We start from the raw sequence: 15,814 nt of genomic DNA on the forward strand, positions 1-15,814 counted from the left end.
AGGAGATAATTAAAGCACTATTCGAGTATAAAGATATTTTTGCATAGTCCTATGACGATATGCCAGGTCTAAGCACTGACTTGGTGGTTCACAAATTGCCCACTGACCCGGCATTCCCCCCGATCAAGCAGAAGCTGAGGAAATTTAAAACTGATATGAGTGTGAAGATTAAGGAAGAGGTTACCAAACAGTTTGAAGCCAAAGTTATTCGGGTCACTCGGTATCCCACTTGGTTAGCCAATGTAGTGCATGTGCCGAAGAAGGATGGCAAGACCAGGGTGTGTGTTGATTATCGAGATCTCAACAAGGCAAGTCCCAAGGATAACTTTCCACTACCGAACATCCATATATTGATCGATAATTGTGCCAAACATGAGATTGGTTCTTTTGTGGATTGTTATGCGGGCTACCATCAGATTTTAATGGATGAGGAGGACGCAGAAAAGACAGCATTCATCACGCCATGGGAAACGTACTGTTATCAGGTCATGCCATTAGATTTGAAAAATGCTGGGGCAACCTACATGAGGGCAATGACGACCATATTCCACGACATAATACACAGGGAGATCGAGGTTTATGTGGATGATGTGATTGTAAAATCTAGAAAGCTGTCTGATCATGTCCGAGATCTGAGAAAGTTCTTCCAAAGGTTTCGCAGGTACAATCCCAAGCTTAATCCTGCAAAATGCGCGTTCGGTAGTTCGTCTAGAAAGTTGTTGGGATTCATAGTCAGCCGCCGAGGAATTGAATTAGACCCGTCAAAGATCAAAGATATCCAAAAATTGCCACCTCCGAAGAATAAGACTAAGGTGATGAGTCTATTGGGGAGATTGAATTACATCAGCCGATTTATTGCTCAGCTCACGACAACTTGTGAGCCCATCTTCAAACTATTAAAGAAAGATGCTACGGTCAAGTGGACAGACGAATGTCAGGAAGCATTTGATAAGATAAAGGGGTACTTATCAAACCCACCTGTGTTGGTCCCGCCAGAACCAGGGAGACCTTTGATCCTGTATTAGACGGTCTTGGACAATTCATTTGGTTGTGTGTTGGGCCAGCATGACGTTACCGACAGGAAGGAACAGGCCATTTATTATCTCACCAAGAAGTTCACATCCTACGAGGTCAAGTACACTCATCTTGAGAGGACGTGTTGCGCCCTCACCTGGGTGGCACAGAAGTTGAAGCACTATTTGTCATCTTACACTACTTATCTCATCTCTCGTTTGGATCCGCTAAAGTATATCTTTCAGAAGCCCATGCCCACAGGGAGGCTCGCAAAGTGGCAAATCTTGCTCACAGAATTTGACATCGTCTATGTGACTAGGACTGCAATAAAAGCCCAGGCATTGGCTGATCATTTGGTTGAGAACCCAGTAGATGAAGAATATGAGCCTTTGAAGACTTACTTCCCTGATGAAGAGGTAATGCACATTGATGAATTGGAACAGATTGAAAAGCCAGGATGGAAACTTTTCTTTGATGGGGTTGCTAACATGAAAGGCTTTGGGGTAGGAGCGGTACTTATTTCTGAAATGGGGCATCACTACCCTGTTACGCCTCAGCTTCGGTTCTACTGTACTAATAACATGGCTGAGTATGAGGCATGCATTTTGGGTTTGAGGATGGATTTGGATATGGGTGTCCAGGAAGTCTTGGTCTTGGATGACTCGGACCTTCTGGAGCACCAGATTCAAGGAGAGTGGGAAACTTGGGATCTAAAACTCATACTGTATCGACAATGTTTACATGATCTTTGTCAGCGGTTCCAATCAATAGAGTTCAGGTATATTCCGAGGATTCATAATGAGGTCGCTGATGCTTTGGCTACTCTGGCATCAATAGCACATCATCCAAATAAGGCTTATATGGATCCTTTGCATATTCAGGTCCACGATCAACATGCTTATTGTAATGTGGTGGAAGAAGAGCTCGATGGGGAGCCTTGGTTTCACGATATCAAGGAATACATTAGGATGGGGTGTATCCAGTACAAGCCACAAGTGATCAAAAGAGAACAATTCATCGCTTGGCAAGTGGATATTTCTTCAGTGCAAGAGTTTTGTACAAAAGAACTCCAAATTTCGGGTTATTAAGATGCATAGATGCTAGACAGGCCATAGCTATCATGACCGAAGTGCATTCTGGAGTCTGTGGACCGCACATGAGTGGGTACGTGTTGGCAAAAAAGATTCTCCGAGCAGGTTATTACTGGCTCACTATGGAGCGAGATTATATCAGTTTCGTGCGTAAATGTCATCAGTGCCAAGTGCATGGAGATTTGATTCATTCTCTACCATCTGAATTACACACGATGTCTGCACTGTGGCCCTTTGTTGCTTGGGGCATGTATGTCATTGGACCAATTGAGCCAGCAGCATCCAATGGGCACAGGTTCATTCTGGTAGCCATAGACTACTTCACCAAGTGGGTAGAGGCTGAAACATTCAAGTCGGTAACCAAAAAGGCGGTGGTTGATTTTGTGCACTCAAATATCATTTGCCGGTTTGGGATACCAAAGGTGATCATTACAGACAATGGGGCTAATCTCAATAGTCATCTGATGAAAGAGGTGTGTCAACAGTTCAAGATTACACATCACAATTCCACCCCATATCGCCCCAAGGTGAATGGAGCATTCAAGGAAGCCAACAAAAACATAAAGAAGCTACTTCGAAAAATAGTGGAGGGTTCTAAGCAGTGGCACGAAAAGCTGTCGTTTGCGTTGCTGGGTTATCGCACTACTGTCCGTACTTCAGTAGGGGTGACTCCTTATTTGTTGGTATATGGCACCGAAGCAGTGATACCCGCAGAAGTGGAAATTCCATCCCTTCGAATTGTCGCGGAGGCTGAGATCGATCACGATGAGTGAGTCAAAACCTGCTTGGAGCAATTAAGTTTGATCGATGAGAAGAGACTGGCAGCAGTGTATTATGGCCAGTTGTATCAACAGAGAATGGCAAGAGTATACAATAAGAAGGTGTGTCCACGGAAGTTTGAAGTGGGTCAATTAGTATTGAAACGTATCTTGCCTCATCAGGTTGAAGCAAAAGGAAAGTTCATCCCAAATTGGTAGGGGTCGTTCGTTGTAGCTAGAGTGTTGTCCAATGGTGCATTGTACTTGACAGATGTAGAAGGCAAATTTGTAGAAATGACTATCAACTCTGATGCAGTCAAGAGATACTATGTATGATTTTCTTTGTTTGATTGTACTTGTTTGTATTTGGCATGTTTTGAATATTGAAATGACGAAGGAATTTTGTTCTGCTATCTAAACACGTCATCATTTGTCACCCCCTTTGAGCCTTATTTATTTTCTTTCATACCCCTCTTTCGGAATCAGTAACAAATATCAAAAATACAAGCGTAAAAGATAAGTAAAGGAATGAGAGAAAAATAGAAAGGAAAGAATGAAAAGAGAAAGAAAAGAATGAAAAAAGAAAGAAAAGAATGAAAAGAGAAAGGAAAGAATGAAGAGAAAAAGAAAGGAATGAAAAGAAAAAGAAAAAAAAGAAGAAAAAGAGAGGAAAAAACAACAAAAAGAAAAACAAAAAGAAGAAAAGAAGAGAAAGAAAAAGAAAAGAAAAATCACAACAAACAAAGTAATTCCTATGACATGAACTACGTTCGACCTGATTTCTTTTAAGGATACGTAGGCAGCCTCACAGTTCGGTCCCATCAAAGTAAAAATCCAAAAGTCCCCAAACAAGAAACTAGGGGAAAAGTTGTGGTTGTTATCAGAAATCTGATTCCGAAAGTTGTAATTTTTAACGCATTCGAATTATTTTGAGCTTTTTATACCCTTTCTTTCTAAACCCATCCAAAAGCCACATTACGGTCCAAAGAAAGACCTTCCGATCAGTCTTCGAGAAATGCCAAGTCAAGCAGGTAGAGGTGATTCATATCAGGGGCAACACTCTGGTCCAAATAGGAAAAAAAAAATCAAAAATGAGAGAGTCTTATTGGTGAAAACCCTTACGGGCACCATAAGGCGATGAGAGCTGAGAGAAATGTTAAAAATGAGAGAGTCTTATTGGTAAAAACTCTCATGGGCACCGTAAGGTGACGGGAGCAGAGAAAAATAAAATGAGAGAGTCTTATTGGTGAAAACCCTCACGGGCACCTTAAGGCAAAAGTGAGTTGACGGATGGACGAGTGAGAGAGGTCTGCTGGTGAAAACCTTTCAAGGCAAGGCAGGATGAACAAGGGCAGGATTTGGGTGAAGAAATCAGGTTATGGAAATTCTGGGGCAACAAAGTATGGCAACTGAAAGTTGATTGGTTGGACAGATTGAGCCGATTAATCCGAAATGCATGTCATGATCATTGGTATCAGCTGCTTCACTCAGATAGTCTCTTTTCTTTTTCCTCTTCAGATAGTCTTCCAGTTTTGGATTTTCTTATCATTAACTCTGAAAATCATTGCATTTCATTTCTTTTGGGTTTATTTCCCTAAGATGCTCCCAATGTCAGCTCTGTTTAAGCAAATAAGAAGGAATTTCAAAGCTCACTACCAGCTTCAAGATTGCAAAGCACAGTGCGGCCAGAACATACCAAAGATAGCATGATGTAAAGTGGGATAAAGTGCCAGCAAGAGTTCCATCGGCAAAATGATTTGGTAATTTCATGGGACAAGCAGAGGTTCAGTTAATGGGGTCAGATATGTGAAACAACGGTTCGGGTATAGAACACTCGGGTCATCCAAAGTCATAGGGGTTTGAAAGTCAGTCAGAAAGTCGAGTGGTTCAAGGCCAGTTCGAGAAAGCCAGTAAAAACAAAACAACGCAGCGGAGAGACCCTCAGCAAGAATGTCATCAACTAACTACCACATTTTAAACTATTAAAACAGGGGCAGGAAATTTTGGTTGTTTCGGAGAAACCCTTCGTGGAGAAAGGCAATCACCAAACAGGTTTGATTTTTGATTTTCAGGACCCTCCTGGAAAATGGGACTTAGTTTAAAGTTCAGAAATAGCATAATTTAGCATAAATGTATCCCAAAGGAATATAAGTTAGCTTAGAAGTTTGCATGTTCGAGATAGGATTCAGTTAGGAGTTTCCAGGACCCTCCTGAATAATGGGACTTAGCGTTAAGATTTCGATTAGATAACAACATTTAGCGTAAATTCTGCTGTAGGGTATTATAATTCAGCCATGAAAGTTGTCACCCTTATGATAAAATTTGACCTTTGATTTACAGGACCCTCCTAGATAATGGGGAGTAGTTTAAAAGATCCTCTTAGATAGCAAGATTTAGCAGAAGTCACACCTGTAGAAGATATAATTTAGATCTAAAATTGTCGTTTAGTTAAGAGTTATCATGACCTCCCTGAATAATGAGACCTAGCTTTCAAATTCTTAGTAATACTTGGTAATATGATTTAGTTTTATACTCACATCTGTGCCTAGCCACCAAACTGGGGCAGACAAATTTTCTTTGTTTTTGTTTGTTTTGTAGAAGTCAGGAGCTCGCTTGGAGAGCAGGGAATACATTTCAAGTTAGAAGTCAGGAGCCCACCTGGAGAGAAGGGAATACATTTCAAGTTAGAAGTCAGGAGCCCGCCTGGAGAGAAGGGAATACATTTCAAATTAGAAGTCAGGAGCTCGCCTGGAGAGCAGGGAATACATTTCAAGTTAGAAGTCAGGAGTCTTCCTGGAGAGCAGGGAATACATTTCAAGTTAGAAGTCAGGATCCCGCTTGGAGAGCAGGGAATACATTCAAGTTCAGCAGTCAGGCATCCACCTGGAGAAAAGGAAAAACATCTCAGATTACAGTTCAAGGCGGCAACAAAGGGATTCCACCGGGAGAATACAAGTCAACAAGGCAACAAGAACCACAAGAGCAAGTTTGAAGATATAGATAGGATTTTGTAACGCATAGATCATAGTCTAGTCTAGCTTCTTTTTATTTTATCATGGTATAATAAGGGGATGCAGTAAGCAGTAGCAGCAACAGCAGCAACAGTGAAACCACAGCTTCATGATAGTACCAGCTACCGAAACTTTCCGAACTACACTGACCTGATTTCTTTATAGCCAAGGATATGTAGGCAACCTCGGAAGCAGGGTGCGGTCAAATCTTTCAAAATGCTTCCCACGGAGTATTCAAACGGGCAAAAATCGCTTGTATCCGCTCACTTTATCTTTACACGAAAACTCTTCGTGTTTCCGGGCAAAGAGGGGCAGCTGTGAGCACGTGATTTTTGCCCTATATGAGTTACTCTCATAAATTCAAAACAAAATAACTTCTTTTCATTATTTGCAATTTTCGTGGATTTTATGGCGTTTTCTGATAATTGTTTGCATTTATCTGTGCATTTTATTTTTGTTTAATTAATGAAAAATACAAAAATATGCTGCATTTGCATTTAGGATCTAATTTTTGTATTCTTGAATTAATTAGTAATTTAGTGTTTTATAAAAATAAAAAAAATCACAAAATAGTTTACTTTGCACTTTTAAATTTAATGTCGAATTTTGGTGGTTTTTCTTTAATTTGGTATTTCATTAGTTGTGATAATTATTATTTGGAGTAGTTAGTTTAATTTGGTAGGATAATTTGATTAGAAATCAATTTAGATTTATTTTAATTTTAATGTTAATTTAGAAGAAATTAGAAAAATTGAAAAAAAAAGTTTAAAATAAATAAAGGAAAGGGAATTTGGGCCAAGATTAAGTTGATTCATCTCCAAGCCCAAACCCCACACCCTGAAACCCATCCCATTTCTGACCCAAGACCCGCCCCAATCCGTTCCGCCCCATCTAGCGACCAAACGACGTCGTTTAGTGCAAATGTGATCCTAGCCGTCGAGGTTTGCCTGATCTAACGGCTCAGAAGTGAGGAATACTTAATATATAAGGGTCCGAGCCAGTCACCCCCCCAGACACCTTACCCCCTCTCATCGTCCCTACACACCCCCAGAAAATCCCTCGTCGCCTCCGTCGTGAGCCGCCTGCCGGAAATCGTCTCCGCCGGCGGCGTTGGTCCAATCACTGCTAGATTAACACCATAGATTCCCCTCCTTCTCCTCTTTCCGAATCTCCAAATCCCCACCCTCAAATCCCAGCCCAGCCTCTCGAATCTTGAATCGAAAGGAATAACCGAAAACCTAACTCATCCAATTTGCCCCAAAATTACACCCCATGAGCCCCGTGACCCCCTCTTCCTAAATCACAGACTAGCTACCCTCGAATCGGACTCAAGCTCCTCGAATTCTAAATCTAAGTCAAGCCCTAAAAATCCCAAAAACCTCGAATTCAAGATTTCAGTAAGGATTTAGGTCTAGTTCGACTTTATTCATGTGTTCTTGATAAGAACACATGATTAATGTCAAACTTGGCCGGAAAATTTGAAGGTTCAAAGGTTCTTGCACTTCTTATGGTCCAGGCCATGGTTAGGTATTTTGTTCTTTACCTTTTGAGTTTTAATTTTCGTATGCACTTCCCTTCTCATCTTCCTCTGTTTCTTTTGTTTGTGTTTTGATTTTTTTTCTATTTTTCCGTTCTTGAAATCATTTCTACATGTGTTTCTTTTTAGGTTAATTAGTATCTTCATGAATGAGTGTAGTTTTATTTGATTTGCCCGTTTGTTTTGGGCCTTTGAAACCTTAGTTCAGAGAGTCTAATGACTCCTGTTGGCTTCCTCCTTTCCCTTCTTCATCGAATCTTCTGTGAAGTTCCGAGTCGAATTTGGGCCCAAAAGAAAAGGATTAGCCTAGAATTTGTAGACTCAGGCCAATACGGACTTGGGTCAATTGGACCCGTATTTGTTTGGTTTTATGAAGTAAAAAACAGGGTGCGTAAAATAGGAATTGTAGATAAGGGAATCTGCAGTAACTGAATAGGGAAGCTTCTAGGAAGCTGGGGTGGGGGGCTATCTTGAATTCTGAAAATTAAACTAAGGGCACCTAGGCTAAAATGAAAATTTGAGAAGAGCCTAAGTGCAGAAATTAATTCCTTAAGGCTGCCCTACTTGCCTTGCCTATAAAGACATCTTTTCTTGCCTTTCAAGGCAGAGTTTGAGAGCTAGAATTCCAGAAAATAAAAAGACGGACAAAATTGCTACTGTTTCATTGATTTCTTTATTGATTTCTGAAATTTTCCAATCCTAAAATACTTTCTGTTTCATTTGAGATTGAGTATGAATTGATTTGGGATTTAAAACTGCTACGAAGTTGGGTCCTAGGGTCCGCTTTGTACCACTTGGTTTGAGTTGGTTTTCTGCTGATTTTTCTTGGATCTGGGAGCTATGTTATTAGCTGTTAGCTACTGATCCTGCTTTGCTTTGGATTCTATCTTATTTCCAGGTACACACTGAGAGGCTTTGTTGTTTTTGAAGTTGGATTTGAAGGTTGAAAATGAAAGCAATAGTTTGAAATGTAGTATCAATTTGCCTTTGACTTTTCTGTATTGCTTTTGGAGTATTATGTTTCTTTTATCAGTTTGTTGTTATGGATTAATCGATTTAGTTCTGTTTTAAGTTAGGAACTTTGTTATTTTAATTGATTGGGAAATGTCATGAAGTTTGAGAGAAAGTAGCTTGTCCGACTGAATCAACAGCTTAGCCTTTGCACTCATTTGTGATTTTATATAGTGTATATTGTAATGCTTTTGGGTTGAATGGGGTATGGCTGTATGGGATTCATTGGACTAGTTATAAGACATACGCTCATCAACTCATTTATTCATGTTGTTAGTCAAATGAATCTGGTTTCATTTATATTTCCCTTTAATGTGTGTTCTGGATTTGCTTCTTCACTCTTCTTTAGATCTAGTTTAAATTGATTTCAGGTTTAGTTTAGTTTTTTTTAGAATCTGGGTCTTGCATTTCCCTTTAATGTGTGTTCTGAAAATTTAGTTTAGTTTAGTTTTTTTAGATGGATCCCTATGAGGCATTATATGGTAGGCGGTGTTAGTTACCAGTTGGATGGTTTGAGCCGGGAGAGGCTCGGTTGTTGGGTACAGATTTAGTTCAGGATGCCTTGGACAAGGTTAAGATCATTCAGGATAGGCTTCGTACAGCTCAGTCCAGGCAAAAGAGTTATGCCGACAGCAAGGTTCGTGATATGGCATTCATGATCGGAGAAAGAGTGTTGCTTCAGGTGTCGCCCCTGAAGGGCGTGATGAGATTTGGGAAGAAGGGCAAGCTAAGCCCTAGATTCATTGGTCCTTCTGAGATTCTTGATCGAGTGGGAGAGGTGGCTTACAGACTTGCGTTACCGCCGAGTTTATCAGTCGTGCATCCAGTTTTTCATGTGTTCATGCTTTGAAAGTACGATCCATCCCACGTGTTAGACTTCAGCACTGTACAGTTGGACAAGGACTTGACCTATGAGGAGGAACCGGTAGCCATTCTAGACCGGTAGGTTCGTCAGTTGAGATTGAAGAATTTCCCTTTAGTTTGTCATTAGTGGAGAGGTCAGCCTACCAAGGCAGCTACCAAGGAGTCCGACTCAGATATGCGGAGCCGATATTCCCATTTGTTTCCCGACTCAAGTATTTTTCTATGTCCATTAGAGGGTAGACGGAAAGTCAATTTTGTGTTCCGAGGCCTTAAAAACCTCCTTTTGTCTCACCTCGATTTTCATGTGCAGTCCGAGCGTATATCCAGAAAGCTTTTATGTGAAAATTTAAGGAAAATGCTAATTTTTTCTTTAAAATAGAATTTAAGTTGACTTCGGTCAATATTTTGGGTAAACGAACCCGGACCGATGATTAGTCGGTCTCGGAGGTCCATAAGAAAATATGGGACTTGGGCGTATGCCCGGAATTGAATTCCGAGGTCTCTAGCCCGAGAAATAAATTTTTGAAAGAAATTGTTTAACTAAAATTTTAAGAGTTTTTGGAAATTTAAAGATGTTTGAATTTGATGGTATCGGGCCCGTATTTTGGTTTCAGAGTCCGTTACAGGTTTAATATTGTATTTAAGTTGAGCCTGTAAAATTTGGTAAGAAACGGAATTCATATGACGTGAATCGGACCATCGGTTGTGAAATTGGAAACTTAAGAGTTCTTGAGATTTTTCTTTGATTTTGATGCTAAACTCGTGGTTCTAGGTGTTATTTTGACAATTTGATTGCACGAGCAAGTCCGCATGATGTTTTTAAGGTTGCGCGCATGTTTGGTTTGGAGCCTCGAGGGCTCGGGTGATTTTCGGATAGGTTTCGGGATGTTTTGAGACTTAGAGATTCTGATGTCTTAGTTGTTGCACGTGCACAGGGGTTCTCGTCTTCGCGTTCGCGAAGGAACTCTCGCGAACGCGAAGAGTAAAGTTTGTCTGAAAGAAGTTCCTTCTACACGAACGCGAGGCACAAGTCGCGAATGTGGATCATTGGGGTCGTTACCCTTCGCGAACGTGACATGGCTATCGCGAACGCGAAGGCCATTATGGCAGGGACCTAGGGGAGGAGTGAAATACTCATCGCGAACGCGTCACTTGGATCGCGAACGTGGAGGCTAGGGGAAGAATGCCTTCGCGAACACGATGAGTATCTCGCGAACGTGAAGGCTTTTGGCCGTTGCATCTCGCGAACGCGGTAGGCTTCTCGCGAACGCGAAGAAGGCCTATCCATCGATTTAAAAACAGAGGCAGAACTAGATTTTTACCAAAATTTCATATCTCCTTCCCTAAAATCATACCTGAGGCGACTTTTGAAAAGAAGTTTCAACACCAAATCATAGGTATGTGTTCTTAAACCCATTTCTTTCATTTTCCATCAACACACATTAGATTTCTAGGACTAAATCTTGTTCTTTAAGGGTAGAAATTAGGGATTTTAAGAAAATTGGGGATTTTACAAATTTGGGGATTTACACCTCGATTTAGGGTCGAATTCTGAAACTAATTGCATTTTTGGGCTTGTGGGTGAATGGGTTGTGGTTCGAAACTCGAGTTTTGACCAAGCGGGCTAGGGGTCAGGTTTTGACCTTTTTGGAAGAATGTTGGGAAATCTGTAATTTTTCATTTGAGTTGGTTTCTTTGGCTTCAATTAATGTTAATAAGTTAGTATTGGCTAGAAAAAATTTAATTGGAAGTGTAACCAAAAGAGAAAGCGGTATTTGAGGCTTGAGTTTGGCCGTGGAATCTGACGTAAGTGTTTGGTCTAACCTTAGCTTGAGGGAATAGGTGTTATGTCTTAATTGCTATGTGTTAGTGTCGAGTATGACGTATATGTCAGGTGACGAGTATCTATACGTTCGTGTCGAGCATACCCGTGAGTCTTATATTAAGATTGTTGTGATTTTATTATGTATTATTCATGCTTAAATTGATGATTAGCACTGTGGAACAAAACTTATGATAAATTTTTGGTAATTGACCATTGTCGAGTATTGGTTCAAGTTAAGGATTATTTTGTGAAGTAACTGTTGAAGTAGGTTGGTTATAGCTGATCCCTTGTCGGGATGATATTGTTTCTATTGTTGACTCCCTAGCCGGGACGATATTATTTCTATTGATGTTTCTATTGTTAATTCCCTTGCCGGGATGTTATCATTGTATTTGTTTGGGTGAGGACGAGTATAAAGCACGAAAGGTGATGTCGTGCATGATATTGTGAGTGAGTGTTAATGCACAAAGGTAATGTCGTGCTGATATTGTGAGTGTTAATGCACGAAGGGCGATGTCGTGTCATATTAATGAAATTAAAAGCACGAAGGGTGATGTCGTGCCATGATTATGAGAGAGTAAAAGCACGAAGGGTGATGTCGTGCCGTTTTGTTGATTTCTATGGTGAGAACGAGAGTAAAAGCACGAAGGGTGATGTCATGCACTTGTTCTGTGTTATTATTTCCATTGTTTCCAATTTGATGTCTACTTTGTCGCTTTACTTTATTATTGTCATAATCTGATATCCCCCTCATCATGTTCCCCATTTTCCCGTTTTATTATGTTTCATTCTTGTTATTATTGCTTCTCGTATATGATTTAATTGCACAGGTTTATGTGGTTGTCGCATCCTAGCCTCGTTACTACTTCGTCGTGGTTAGGCTCGACACTTACTCAGTACATGTGGTCGGTTATACTGATACTACACTCTGCACCCTTTTGTACAGATCCTGGTATTGGACCCTACGGACCGTAGTTCGAGGTTGCTACCTTCAGTGCAGTGGAGACCCGAGGTAGTCCGCAGGCCTTGGCATCCCCTTCAATCATGTTTCCATTCTGTTTTTACTTATTTCAGAGACAGATTTATATTTTCCTTATTCAGACCACTGTTTGTAGTATTTGTAGACAGTCCGTGACATTGCGACACCAGTTCTAGGTAGAGTTTTACTATGAATTCGTATTTGTATTAAGTTAAATTGTTAGATTTCGTTTTTTCGCACTTTATTCCGCTGTTTATGTTATGTTAACTTGTAAATTGTAAAAAGATAAAGTAAAAAGGTAAAACAATCAATAACGTTGGTTTGCCTAGCGGGTTCAATGTTAGGCGCCATCACAATCCCGACGGTGGAAAAAACCCGGATCGTGATAGGAAGTCATTAAAGCCCTCTCATCAAGTCAAAACTGTTGTTGAATAACCTTATTCTTGGAACGAATTAATCTCCTTCTAAGGATCAAATCTCTTGGGTTGGCAAATCTCTTCATAAATCAAGCCTCTATCAAAGCATTTAAACTTGTCTCTGTACCTTAGCACATATACTTTGATCGAATCAAATGCCCTTTCTTTGTTCTACTGCAAATAAATATTGTAGCTCTACTAGATCTGCTGTGTAATAAGTTAGAGAAGAAAGAGAGAACAACACTGGTGAGGCATTGTATCAAAGAGAAACGAGTGATATAGGAACTGAGCTATCGGTGTAGATCACACCATTCATTGTGTACTTGAGAAACTTATTCACTGAAAAGAACTCCCTTGCAAACCAAGGGGACTGGACTAGGATTCACATTGAATCCGAACCAGTATAAAAATTCCGGTATCTTTAATTCCTGCATTTAATTTCTGCATCTTAAATTCAGTCCTTACTACTATCAAGTTATTACATCTAGTCGACTAATTAGAAAACTAGTCAACTGGTAGCGATTACTATTTAAAAATAAACAATTCACCCCTATTGTACTTTCACGGTGGACACCCTAAAAATTGTGCTGTTGCTGCGATGACGTGGATTTTTATTTTGTGGTCGTCTCCTTTCGTTTATTATACTTGGCTGCCAATGTATCCTTTGGCTCTTCTTTAATTCAGAGCAGTTGAAATGAAGTTAATAGATCATTACTATTCAATATTCATTACCAAAGATGGAGAGCACAGAGCTAGTTTTCATTCCAGGCCCAGGAATGGGTCACCTCGTCGCCGCTGTAGAAATTGGCAAGTTACTCACCAGCCGAGCCAATTATCTTTCAATTACATTCTTTATCATTGACCTTCCAATTGAAACAGCTACACATACTTATACAAAGACGCTAGCAGTAATTGATGATTCTACCACTTCACGCCTACGATTCTTGCACCTTTCTTCTCCTCAATCTCAAAGTAACAATCTTAATAAACCTCAAGAAGCTGTTCTCGTTGAGCTTTTTGATAATTCCAAGCAAATAGTAAGAGAGGCAATTGTTGAGAATTTCATGACTAATAAAAGTAAGTCCGGTACTCGACTTACTGGTGTGATTGTTGACATGTTTAGCGACAAAATGATAGAAGTAGCAACTGAACTTGGTCTACCGAGCTATGTGTTCTTCACTTCTAGTGCTGCTTTTCTCGGCCTCATGTTTTATGCACAGGCGCTTAAAGATGATCACGATCGCGATATCTCCGATTTCAAGGATTCGGATACGTTACTGCCTGTTTCGACTTATTTAAATCCTCTTCCAGCTAAAGTTTTGCCAAGTGCCATGCTGGATAAAGATGGTCGTTTGCGTCTACCCCTGTCTACTGCTCGAATGATACGACAGGCAAAAGGGATCATAGTTAATACTTTCTTAGAGCTTGAGCCACATCCAATTAATTCTCTCGGTAATGAAGATGGGGTTCCGTCTTTATATCCAGTTGGGCCTATAATCAACTTGAATCAAGAACCGGACGATAGTATCAACAACTGGTTAGATGAGCAACCAGATTCTTCGGTACTGTTCCTCTGTTTCGGGAGCTATGGGAGCTTTGACGAGGAACAGTTGAAGGAAATTGCAATAGCCCTTGAGCACTGTGGCTGCCGCTTCTTGTGGTCCCTACGGCAGCCGCAGGCCAAGGGCAAAATAGGTGCTCCGGACGATCTTGCACGTCAGGAGCAAGTGTTGCCAGAAGGTTTTTTTAAACGAACTTCACGACGAGGTAAATTGATTGGATGGGCACCTCAAGTGGCAGTGCTGTCACACAGGTCAATTGGAGGATTCATTACACACTGCGGTTGGAATTCTGTACTGGAAAGCTTGTGGTTTGGAGTGCCAATGGCAACGTGGCCTATGTATGCAGAGCAACAAGTAAATGCTTTTGAGTTGGTGGTTGATTTGGAAATGGCCGCGAATATAAAGATGGAGTATCGGAGTGAGAGTCCCGTTTTGGTCACAGCAGAGGAGATAGAGCGCGCCATAAGGCGACTGATGTTGGATAGTGCAGAGGAGAAGAATGGTATCAGAAAGAAAATTGAGGAAATGAAAGAAAAGAGCAGGAGAGCCATGTTAGAAGGGGGATCATCTTACTATTTTCTGGAGAATCTGATCAAAGATATTAAGGATCATTCACCCACTTGAAAATTTTAATTGCTTTATGCTACTTTCTACAACAACAAACCCAGTGTAATCTCACAAATAGGGTCTAGGGAGGATAGTGTGTACGCAGATAGAGGATAGTGTGTACGCAGATAAAGAGGAGGTTGCCGATAGACCCTTGGCTCAAGGAACTGGTTTCTCTACTTTCACAATCATAATTTCTATATGTATAGCTAGAGAGAGCATCATATGGCACTGAGCTGGAATGTATTCGCCGAGTCTCTCTCAATCGCTCATTCTTAGATGTCAATCTTTTAATGACATGGATTTTAGAATTCATGTTTTTTCCATTGGCAAATTAAACTTTCACTTGCAATATTCAGTTTAAGGTAATAAAAGCGAAAGTAGAATGTACAACTGGTAAATCATATAGTATATAGTTTCTGAAACTCTAAGTAAATCTTAATCTTCACGTAATATATTTAGTAAATTGGTCAAATTGACTATTGAAAGATTGCAACAAAGTAGAACGTTGTTGGACTCATCATTTACTATCCCCTTTCTAGTAACGCTTTGTTGACAAGTCAACTAATTAATTGAACAAATTGTCACACCAATACATATATATTGGTTATTACTTGCCATTTGTTGCATGTCTTTATTACGATGGTTGCCATAGTTTCAATATTAAGTATTATGAATTACTAACCCAAAAAAGAGACGGCAAGTTACCTATTAAAGTAGGTTAAATTACACATAATTAATGATGAGCACAAAACGAAATTAATGTTCTCTAGTCAAAGATAGTATAATTTAATTATCGTTTTCATAGTAATTGGATTTAAACAATGCTCGAATAATCTCTAGTTAATTGCTATCCTGGAAAATTAACACTTGATTGGAATGATTATCAACTTCAATTAACTTCTAAAATAAAGCAACTATCAATTGATCACGGAAGACAAGAGCTAAGCAACACATAAATATCAGTAGGAGAAATAAAGATAATTGACTAGGCAGGTTCAAGATAATTGACTCGGTATCCAATTCTTGAAGTAGTTCACTTTATAATATTGTTGATTCTCACGAATTCACCAGATAATTAGATTACACTTGAAGTTAAGGTTCCTCTTTTGATTAACGTTAATTTCTGAAAATAATCCA

General features: G+C 39.9%; 1 protein-coding gene across 1 annotated transcript; it reads left to right on the top strand.

Annotated features, from left to right (window-relative positions):
- Positions 1-12,812: 12,812 nt before the first annotated feature.
- LOC104249994 (anthocyanidin 3-O-glucosyltransferase 2-like) lies at positions 12,813-14,998 on the top strand. The gene has a single exon (XM_009806532.2). It carries the CDS (start codon positions 13,244-13,246, stop codon positions 14,690-14,692), a length of 1,449 nt encoding a protein of 482 aa, XP_009804834.1. The 5' UTR covers positions 12,813-13,243; the 3' UTR covers positions 14,693-14,998.
- Positions 14,999-15,814: the final 816 nt, after the last annotated feature.

Source organism: Nicotiana sylvestris, chromosome 7 (assembly GCF_000393655.2).
Source record: "Nicotiana sylvestris chromosome 7, ASM39365v2, whole genome shotgun sequence".
NCBI lineage: Eukaryota > Viridiplantae > Streptophyta > Magnoliopsida > Solanales > Solanaceae > Nicotiana > Nicotiana sylvestris.